The sequence below is a fragment of the Homalodisca vitripennis genome, chromosome 6 (genome assembly GCF_021130785.1).
Source record: "Homalodisca vitripennis isolate AUS2020 chromosome 6, UT_GWSS_2.1, whole genome shotgun sequence".
In the NCBI taxonomy this organism is placed as follows: domain Eukaryota; kingdom Metazoa; phylum Arthropoda; class Insecta; order Hemiptera; family Cicadellidae; genus Homalodisca; species Homalodisca vitripennis.
The window spans coordinates 155037018-155047984 of record NC_060212.1 but is presented as its reverse complement, the minus strand read 5'-3'; the positions used below and the strand labels follow the sequence as shown (position 1 = coordinate 155047984).

Sequence of the window (10967 nt, the reverse complement as noted above, 5' to 3'; positions counted from 1 at the left end):
TTAATATTTGTTCTATATTTATAATAAATTATGTTCGCAAATGTGTGAAAACCTGTTTGTTTGTACTTAACACTTAAAAACGGTATAATTTACAGTAATATTAAAAGATTACAAGGTGTAACCACGTAAAATCTGTGGTTGATGGTAATTAGTAAATGGAAATGAAGTAGCTGACAAAGCACATTCACCATGTAATCATTTCAAAGAAAAATTTTTCAACTATGAACTTAAATATTTGTCTTTATTGATTCTCTCATAAATGTAAATTACAGCAATATCACAATAGAGAAATAGACACAGCCATCACGTTCTGCTAGAGACAAATTATAAATTATATCCAGATCACTCTGCATGGGAGTGTGGAAGTGTTGTCAACTGTGAAAGTAAAGTAGTTGTTTTTAAGCATACTGATTCAATGCTGCTGTTTTATTTTCAGAGCTTGTGTATACAGAATATTTGCCTGTGTAATCAGCATCAATGTGGTTTTTGTGTTGCAATCTATGTATATATTAAAAGTCAGTTTTTCAGTGTATTGTTGTTTGACATATCTGGATATAATTTATTTGCCTGTAGTTTCAGTGTCAAATTCCAATTATCCAGTTCTGATGTTAAGGATTCCATCAGTTCACTCATTGTCCCGATGTACCGTCACTTGGCAAGGTATTTCTGCTGCTAGGTTGGTTTCAGAAGCATCCAGACAGTTTTTGGTAGATCTGTAGATCGCCCAAGTCTACTGAGAAACTGCGACTCATTAGTTTCTGGAAAAACAAAGTATTATTTTATTTCTAGTTCTTCATTCTTTCGTTCTTGTTAGTCCTTACAAAACATATGTCATATCACATAATGATTTTTAAATGACATCTGTTACCGTTTTTCCGATTGGTGCTTAGATTGTATGGCAAAACGAGCCGATCGAAGAGACTTTTGGTGCTTTGAGGATGCCAATGGCTTTAACCCTTTGCATGCCAAGTAATTACGTATATGTTTTGCCCTAGCGCCCAAATTACTGAATATTTAAATTTTTTGAAAACTGTAAAGCCATTTTTTTATTTGTTTAAGTAATTGATTTAAAGAATAAAAAAAAAACCATGAAATGCTTTTATGGGTCATTTTTTTAAATGAAATATAGATATTTTTTCTATTTCAAGGACCAGTAGGTATGAAATGAATGAAAACGTTATTTTGATAAAACTGTATAATTTTTACAAACGTATACAGTTACATGAAGTAGATATGATGTGTGATAAGTAAATAAATACACATTTTGGAAAAACAGTTTAAAAAAATATCTTACAAACTGTTTTCTGTTTTTTTTTTTTTTTACGTATTAATCGTCCAAAGTATGTAACCCCAAGAACGAAATCGTCAAAGTCCGGATCGTCTGCGTTAGCCATAATTATGGCAATATATTCACAAAGTTACATCAAAATAATAAATAATAGTTATTACTATAGTAATAAATTTTAATAGTTTCACAAGCACTAAACGTAATATAAACTAATAAAACTGTAAAAACATAAACTGTCAGTGAGCAGGAACACTAGACATAGAACTTCACGAAATGGCGGCGCTTCACGAAATGGCGGCGAGTATAATCGCTTTGGGCGTTTCGAGAAGTACGGGAAACAAACATGAATAGAAAGAAACAGCTGTTACTATCGATACTCCTCAAACGTTCAGTTTGGGCACGTTAGCTAATGCACTAGGCAGCAAAAGTGACTTTTTCTGTCATCTAGCGACAACTATTAAACTATCTAATGTTGTAAAATGTAGTTCGCAATATAACTCGCTATATGGGCGCTGTACGGACTTTTATGCATGCGAAATAACTCGCTTATGGCGTGCAAAGGGTTAAGATGTTGAATTTTAGATTTGACCTAGAGATAGTACAAATTCAAATCCTGTCTGTGACAATAGTACTTTTTATTAGTAGCAATCTTGTACTGTCTTAACCCTCCCTCTTAAACCAGTTTCATAAGATCCTCGCACAGGTTATGGAGGACGGCCAGAATAACACTTGGCCTCTCTTTTTAAAAAAAGAACAAATCTTAAGAACTAGTAATTGATATATCTTAAGATTATTGATTCTGTTTCATAACCTAATTCTAGATGTGTCAAAATTTACTTTGAAAATTAAACATGTCTTTCGCTACTTCTCTTCTTTTGGATTTTGATTTTTGGAAATTTTTATGCACAATTTTGGAAAATAATTTACATGGTGACAAATGTAGCAACAGCAATGACTAATGTATGAATGATATTAATGTTCAATAAAAATAACTCTTGTTGAACTTATATGTTTCCAAATGATAAAATTATAAATTAATTTTTCCAAATGTATTTATATAAAATTAATACGATGAAAATGAAATTAAAAATTCCTTTGTTACAGAGGTGGAATTAGGACTATCAAGACCTCTCTACCACTCAATTCCATATTGTATACAGTAAATTTACATTGCGGTAAATTATTAACTATAAGCTTTATAACTAATTATAAGCTTTAAATAGAAAAATGGAATAGCTTAACCTGTAACAAAATTAAATGAACTCAAAATAAAAATCTATATACTGAAATAAATTCAAAAACTTAAAATACAGAAGAAAAAATTATATATATTGTGATAAAATTCAAATAAAAAAATTCAAAAGGAAGAACAAGAAGTGAAGACATATTCAATCACTCTAACACACTGGTTGACCACAACAAGCAACACCCACACAGGCCCTCCTCCAGCAAACAAGCCCCTAACACCTACCCGAACCGTGCTCAGTTCTCAATACATAAAATATCATCGGAGAGAGTGTTCCAAAGGTAACAATACTTTGACTTGACAATCCTGAACAGTAAAGGACATGTTAAAGATTGTTGAACGATGAACTGTAATTGATAATAATGTGGTCTCTAATATCAGAGATAAAGTTGAAATGATTGGACAGATAAAGAGGATATTTTGGTTTTGATAGTTAAATGTAGGATATAAATAATGTGGAATTTATGTAGTTAATGAAGTTTTCACGAGAGAAAATTGAACATATTTTAGAATTATAAATGTTAGGTATAATAACAAAGGCTTTGTATATCTAGATACATTTTGCTCCCCAAATTTCTCAGAAAAATAATGGAATAAAGCTGAGAAACAACGTTACTTTAACTTCTATACAACACAAACTTGGATACAATACAGCAGGGTCCTTATAGATCTATTGTGACTTGGCCCTGAAATGTAGACAACCCAGGTAATCTTTAGGCTCTTGATAAATCTCCAAGACCCATAAGAGCTAAAAGTCCAATGTCAGGAGGTTTTATAAATGACCTGTGCAGTTGTCTCCGCCTAATTAAAGCAATAACTTTGCAGTCACAAACTATATGTATAACACAGTTCTTCCTGGTCTCTTTAGAATTGACATATTATCTCTGACTCCGAGATACCCATCTCAAAAGGTAGAGGCAGTCATCAGAGTAGAGAACAATCTGATGTTTGGTCTACTGTATCCAAAAATCGGTTTGTGTCATAGGATTGAGGAACTATGAAAGCTTTCACTTGTCTCACACCTGGGAGGCTTTTCCCGTAGACACAAGGTTGGAACACATTCTAAAAAATATGTTTTTATAATCTCTAAACCAACCTGATATTCAGTTTCCTCTGAGAACGGTTTTGTGCAGTAGACAGATGTTCTCACTCTAGATCTTGATGAGTTTTTGGGATATCGGCATTTTGAATATTTAGTCAAAATCTGAAAAAATCACTTTTGTCATCTAAAATACTTAATACATGCATTAAACCCAGTGACCACGTTAATCTATAACATGTAAGTTTGTACCACTAGTGAGTTAGGTTAGTTTATGGTTAGACAACCAATCATGTATACAGTTTTAAATTATGATGTATTTTATATTTGTGTATGTGTCTTATTTTATCTCTATTTTAACATCATTGATGACCATGCAGAGGTAAATTATATATTTCTAAAACCTCACTAATGGTGATGTTTCAACATCAAAACTGGTTTTGGGCATAAAAAACAGATAACCAAGGATTTCTACGGTAAGTTACCTTTTTATCAGATTAACTTTTCTCATCTATTGATGGAAAATTCCTCTCCGCAGTAAGGCCTAAATATTCCAAGATTTTTTTGTTTTTGACATTATGAATATTGGTAACATTATATAACAGTCACACACTCACACACAATAACCCTGATAATATTTTCAAAGAACTGTAGTAGTGTAGAAAAATTAATGCCATTCGATTTTTTCAATTTTTTTATATTTTTCTCATTACAGCCAATTTTTACTTCTTTAGTATACATTTTCCTTTACTAATAATAGCAATTATAATATGGGAGTCATTGAATTAAATTCTAGAATAGTGGATTATACTAATATTGCTCAGTTTTGGATTTATATTTCTAAATTTATTAAAACATGTAATGAATACTCATTACTTTATATTCAAAATATTTACATTGCTTCGGAAAAATAACAAATAAGACTGTACAGATAAATTTGTAATGAAAAGATTTTATATTTATATAACAAATCTTAAATTTAATAATATGTACATACATACACACACAAATATATAAATATATTAATCCACAGAAAATGATACTATGTCCAAAATAACTGAATCAACACCCTCATCTTGGCAGGTTAAAGCTGTGTTTTGTCTTCTAGGATGAAAAGCAATTCAACCAATTAGGTTTTAGCAATTTGGAAAGGACACTTCAGGTATTATGGTCCGGAAAACCATTTATAGATGAATTTTAATACATTTCAAAAACAATTTTGTAGAGGTTTTGGGAAAGTGCTAAGAACTCACTCGCACAGAATCTGGTAACATCCTCCTAGGGAACTTGCTGGCAGGCTCCAAATTATTGTCCGAGTCTTCTCTGTTCATTTTCCGTTCTCTTGCTTCATTCTGTCGCATCAGCTGTCTGTTCAGAAACACAAAGTCAGTAATAAAAGATGTGTTGTGTGTATCAGATTTTACAAACTAATCTTCAGTAAGAACATCATTCCAAATCGAATTGAAAAGATTTTCAGGTGTAAAAATATTATTCCACTCCCATTACTAAAAATAATTCCCCTATTTTGGAGGTGGAAAGCTATGAAAAAGGATTTGAAATGGTGAATAGTAAATTATTCACCACCATTCTCTTATGGTGGTTGGTTATGACAAACCATCATTATGGTGGTGAAACCCATTTTCTCTTATTTTGTTTGTACATAAAGGATAGATACAAATTTTATTCAGATTGGTGAAAACTAACAAGAGCAACTTAATCGATGAATTCAAAATTAACAAGTATTGTATTGTACTTGTCTTGTATTTTTATTTATTTTTTTATGTTCTCTTCAGCAAAATAATCTTATGTTTCCATTTTATCAAGTTATTCAATATGTATAAATAAAAAATATGATGAACAATTACACTTAAAACAACTAATTTAATTTTTTTAATCTTTACCTGATTTGTTTTAAAGTTTTGAACAATAAGTAATTTTATTTATCATACCCTCTTTATATGAAATATATTCAGATTATTGAACACAAATTTACTTTCTTTTCCTCTATGGTGCTTTATAAAAAAATTAATTTCACTTTTAATCTAGACAGAATTCATTTGAAATTTTTACCATATCAATAAGACTAATTTGATTTGTATTTGCACTATTTTCTTGAAAGTATTAAAAACCTTAAAAAGTAGTAATAAAGATACTTACTTTGCTTTGTTCTTCAGTATTTCTTGTGCATTTGGGTTAGAATTCCAAAGCTTCATTCAGGTCATCCTTACTCAAAACAAAGAGATTGGAAAAGCCATTTGACCTAGAATAATATTTTTAGATTTTAAAATTTTACATTAATGTCAATTTTTGTAGTGTTTATGATATTTATTAATATTTAGTAACTGTATAGTAATTATTTGCTCGTAAAGTCTCTAAAGAGGGCTAAAAGTTTATGTGAATTCCAACGTAAAGAAACAGCATATCTTAATATAAGTTTAATAGTTGATCACAAGAGAAGTTTATACAAAAGTGCAGCATACAATTTTGTAATGTTTGTAATTAGGCATTTAAAAGGTTGATTTTATTAAATCTAATTTCTACTGCCTTTAAAATGTTTAGTCTTTAAAAATAGGAAGATTCTGAAACTTCAATAACTGTAAGAGATTTTCTTTTGAGTTCTATAAACAAAAATCAACTAACCCTTATTGCAATCAAATATGAAAAATTGCCTTTGAAAATTATCCTAGATACACACAATAAAATATGTCATTTGCTCATACATGCTTTTTTGGATATACCAGGAGCCACCTTATTCTGGTCGATTTTTTGAGAACAGAACCTACCTCTGTATTGGTCACTTCTATTTCACGGTGAATATTCAAAGCCGCCAGTCCACTCAGTCTGTTAGCACCCATGGTATTCCTTAGATAGGTCTTGAGTCTACGTAATGTTGAGAACGACCTTTCTGCTGTACTCGTAGTTACAGGGATAGTGCACAATATTTTCAACAATATGTGGATGTTAGGAAACATGTCCTTATCACACAAGTTCAACAAATCAATTACATTTCTTGGTGTGGTTGGTGTGGGTCTTAAAGCTGTTGTGCCACAACTCAAACTCGGCTTTGAGCAGGCTTTCGTTGTTCCCACCACTTTCAATTATGTCATTTTTATAAAAACAACACAGCTGCAGATAATTAAGTTTTGAGGTTTCTTCCTTTCCACGTGATCCATCGGCTGTAGGCATCAGACACTCAAACCCCTTCAATATGTCTTTATGTTTCATGAATCGGGATTCCAAAGAACTTATCAAAGATTCAATCCAAGGGATGAAAATAGATCGCCGGTAGTACACTTCAGGCGTATCCTGCTGGTGTGTTGTTTCTATTTTGTTGTCTGCCAACTGTTTCGGGGCATGGAGATTTTACATCCAAAGTTGTTGGCCATATGGGTAGCCTCTTCAAACAAGGAGTGAAACTCTTCATCCGCATTTGTTCTTATGGATTTTAGGCTTTCAAGTACAGTTTCAGCATGTGTGATTGCAGAAGATAGTTCCAAATCACTTCCTTGCAGCTTTTTGCTTAGGTTTACAGTGTAACCAAGGAGCTTGTCTGATGCCAAGAGAGAAATGATGAATTCGCCTTGACGTAAAGAGCTGAGTAAAATAAGAGTTCCAGAAGAAGAGTCTCTATCACTCCAGTTTTTTATTTCCTCCAACGCTACTTCAACTGGTTGAAGAAGCTCCTTCATGACAAAGACGGCATCATGCCTTTGCACCCATCTTGTTGGACAAAGTTGTAGCAGTTTTTTCCTGTTGGTTTCAACATTTATCTCCGATGCAATACACTGTTGTAAAACGGCTTGTCTTTTAGGAGTGTTGAAAAAATTATACACCCTCTCTACTATTCCGAAACAGTTTCTGATAGGTGCAAACTTCAGAAAGCGTTTTGATAATGCCAGATTAAGGCTATGAGAAGCGCAATGCACAAATATTGCTGTGGGGTGAGCTTCTTGGATACAGGCTTGGGTCCCATTAAACTTCCCACTCATGGCAGCCGCTCCATCGTACCCCTGGCCACGTAGGTTATTGACGTCAATGTTTACTATCTTCAAGTCCTTTTATTACAGTTTTTGCCAACTCTCCCTACCGGTTGTGGAGGTTAGTGGCATGAACTTGAGAAAATTGCTCACATATTTGGTAATTATTTGATGCATCAGAATCTACGTATCGTAGACACAACGAAAACTGTTCAATTGTTGAAACATCGGACGTTTCATCTGCGAGGAATACTAAAAAACTTAGCCTCTTTAACTTTAGTTGCTATTTTTTCAGTTATGATCTGGTTACAAGCATCAATTATTTTGGTTTTGGAAGTTCCAACTTATGTACGTAGCATTTTTTCCACATGATTCAAAGTGTTTTTTTTAAATCTTGATCCCCCGCTTCAATTCTGGCTCTAAGCAGTGCTCTAAAGTTACCCTCATTCTCGGCAGTGTCTACGATTTTATATCAAACTCGCCATAATCTCTATGGCCCCTAAGAGCAATATTTTTTGCCTTCCACACAAAATAATAGTGTCTATTATCGGAAGGATTCTTTTCACGTTGTTTTGGGCTTGAAGGTCTTTCCTTTATCAAGGGATTTGTCGATTGATTTGATTTCACTATCCATTACTCTTTTAAAGTTAGGCTGCGCTTACACAAGAGTCCTTGTGGTACTGTGAGGCTGCATGCTTTTCAAATTTTTCTAATGCTTTTTTCCAGTTAGAAAAACCTTCCTCAACAAGTTGGCCAGTATGTTGAGCGTTACTCTTGCCTACTTCTTTTTTGGAAAAAAGCATACAATGAACACAGTATGCAGAGTCTTCAATTCCAGAATAAGACAGCCAAGTATATTTATTTAGCCATGAAAACAAAAATTTTCGTTGTTGAGTCCCGTACGTTCTGTAAGGAAAGTTAAAACTTACTTTTGAGGGACCCATCTGTCATTCAACACTTTTAACTTTTCACTGTCTGTCAATTTTTTTGTTTTAAACAAAGCAATGTCTAAGTTATTTTGACTTACATCGGACTGCAGAGTTCTTACGTTAGCTCCCGAGACATCCTCCAACACAAACTCAGGCTGTTCAGCACATGTAGGCAGCTCCTTACTTGCCGAAATATTTTTGTGGCATTTCAACGGTTTAAAATAGTTTTGTATACTAGCTTTTCTTTTATCACCCATAACTTACTAGACTACTGTCCAACCAATTTGTCAGACCCTAGACCACAAACACAGCTTGAACTTGACAGCCAGACAACCCATAACACACACTATACTGCAATTCGATAAAACTACGACTGTCAACTGGACAAAAGACAAATTCACTGCCGGGGCGGGCACGGGCGCGTCTGGTGAGAGTTGTGGAAACTAGAGCTGGTCGCCCATGGCAACGGCACGTAGTCATCGCCATAGAGCAGGATGGAATGGAGGGAAGCTAACACAGCAGCGCAGGCAGTTATACTGTGAATACATACGTCTAAAATATTTGTTTCACAACTCTTGATTTCTATGATTTAATCTGTGTTACTTTAATAAATAGGTTTAACGTTTACCATTCATTATAGTTTATAAAAGTACGATAAAACATATATGATGATAACATAACGAATGATTAGTCACATACAGTATTTATTAGTCGGATATATCAGGTCCTTGGGGGGGGCTTAAGCCCCCAAAGCCCCCCCCTGGGGTGCGCCACTGCCAGGAGCATTATCGCACCAGTACTTCATCTATCATTGATGCGACCAAGGACTTGGATTGGATGACTTCTTTTACAGTTGGATTGAGGCCCTACTTCAAACTAGGTACATCAATGCCTTGTTTCATCTGCTCCAATGCCTCAATGTGGAGTGTTCATACAAGGCTATGCAGATGATGTTATGATTCTGGTTATGGGTAAGCACAACAAGACTGTTACAGATGAAAAGTACCCTCGAACTTGTTAGCATAGCTGTACCTTCAGTAGGTGGAGGAAAATGGAATGCATTGGATCTTCGATCATGTAAGGAATCAATATTCCTCCGCAACAACAGGAAGGACCTAGCTGTTATTTTCGACTAGAGATTATCTCGGGTTAGAGACAACATCTCATCAAGATGATTGAGGCCTAAGCTGTCCATTTTTATTTCCATTATACTTTTTTTTCTGAAAATCCTTTGTAGATGAAGTAACATTAAAATCCACTGCTTTATTCTATAGCTGACTTACTATAACTGAGTGCACTGCTCCACATGCAGTTGCTATACTGACCTGACTGGTTGAAGATGAACTATATGAGTCTATAGAAAGAGCTCCCTCATTTTCATGCCACTAGCCATTTAATTTCCATAAATTTAGCAGTGTGAGCGATCTGAACAAATTTGTAAATTGCTTCACCTCTGTCAAGGTTGGTGTCTCATGCTCCAACTCTTAACCCCTCCTTATGAAGTCTTTGTTCAGGCATCTATCATTATCATGATGCATATTCAGTATGAGAGTGTATGACTGCATGTAGTGATTTTCTTAATGCAGTAACTTTTCAAGTACAATATATTAATACAACACATCAAATGTTCAGTAAAAAGAGTATTTGAGTACGTTTCTTTTATTAAAACCCATTAATATCATGGAGTTAAAATTGACATTTCATCATAAAAAAATCTTTTAGCCGCCACTTTTTTGGTAGCTCCATTACACCTGTACTAAAGCAGGAATTTGGAAATATTGTGATCATTAACTATTTCAGTGTTGTCATGATAATTTTTCAAAAGTTATCCCATCAAGATTAAATAAAATTCACAAGCATCAAAATACCTAAATAATGGTAAAGTAGATCTTAATCATCAACCGCATTTGCCAAATCTTAAGGATGTAAGTTGAAGCTAAAACAGTTTTCTGTCCCAATTTTATGGCGATTATTGAGATATTTTCAGTACATTTATCATAAAAGTAACATTTATAAATCAACTGTCTTATTTAATGATTAAGAGAGGATCTTAGGAGATATCTGAGAGAACAATACTGTGATATTAATATGTTTTTAACAGTAAACTAACCGTACATCTGCAAGTCCTACGGTTCCCACCATCCAGAGACAGTAGACTTATCTCTCCAAACACAGTGCCCTCTGTTAGAGTAGCCAGAACCTCTTCCCCATTTTGTCCAGCCACTACCTGCACCTGCCCATTCTTCACTATATACATCTCCTTTCCCACTTCTCCCTGGAACAAGCAGGATTTATTTTCATTCATTTTTATCTGAGAGAGAGGCTTCTATTTCTTAGGATTCTATGGTTGTGTTATTTTTTTTAAATACTGTTTTACACAATTGATTTTTTGTTTAAATATTTTTTTTATGTCCTTTACCTCCTTCTATATTTATGAAGAATATAAGAATTGTAATTAGTTTAGTTAAAATTTCTTTCAGATCCTCGC

The 10967-nt window shown here is 33.6% G+C and overlaps 1 protein-coding gene across 1 annotated transcript; it reads right to left on the bottom strand.

Moving 5' to 3' along the window:
• Positions 1-220: 220 nt before the first annotated feature.
• Positions 221-10750, bottom strand: LOC124365034. The gene is made up of 5 exons (XM_046820925.1): positions 10590-10750; positions 5731-5833; positions 4827-4941; positions 3631-3738; positions 221-758 (listed from the first exon to the last, which is right to left on the bottom strand). The coding sequence occupies exons 2-5, from the start codon at positions 5784-5786 to the stop codon at positions 684-686; spliced, it is 354 nt and encodes a 117-aa protein (XP_046676881.1). The 5' UTR covers positions 5787-5833; positions 10590-10750; the 3' UTR covers positions 221-683.
• Positions 10751-10967: the final 217 nt, after the last annotated feature.

Excerpts from the sequence above, each read along its gene's own strand:
- LOC124365034 (XM_046820925.1), bottom strand. The coding sequence starts at position 5,786 with ATGAAGCTTTGGAATTCTAACCCAAATGCACAAGAAATACTGAAGAAC. Across the intron at positions 4,942-5,730 it reads ATACTGAAGAACAAAGCAAA|ACAGCTGATGCGACAGAATG; the intron begins GTAAGTATCTTT and ends GTTTCTGAACAG. Across the intron at positions 3,739-4,826 it reads TGTTACCAGATTCTGTGCGA|ATTTTGACTAAATATTCAAA; the intron begins GTGAGTTCTTAG and ends TGATTTTTTCAG.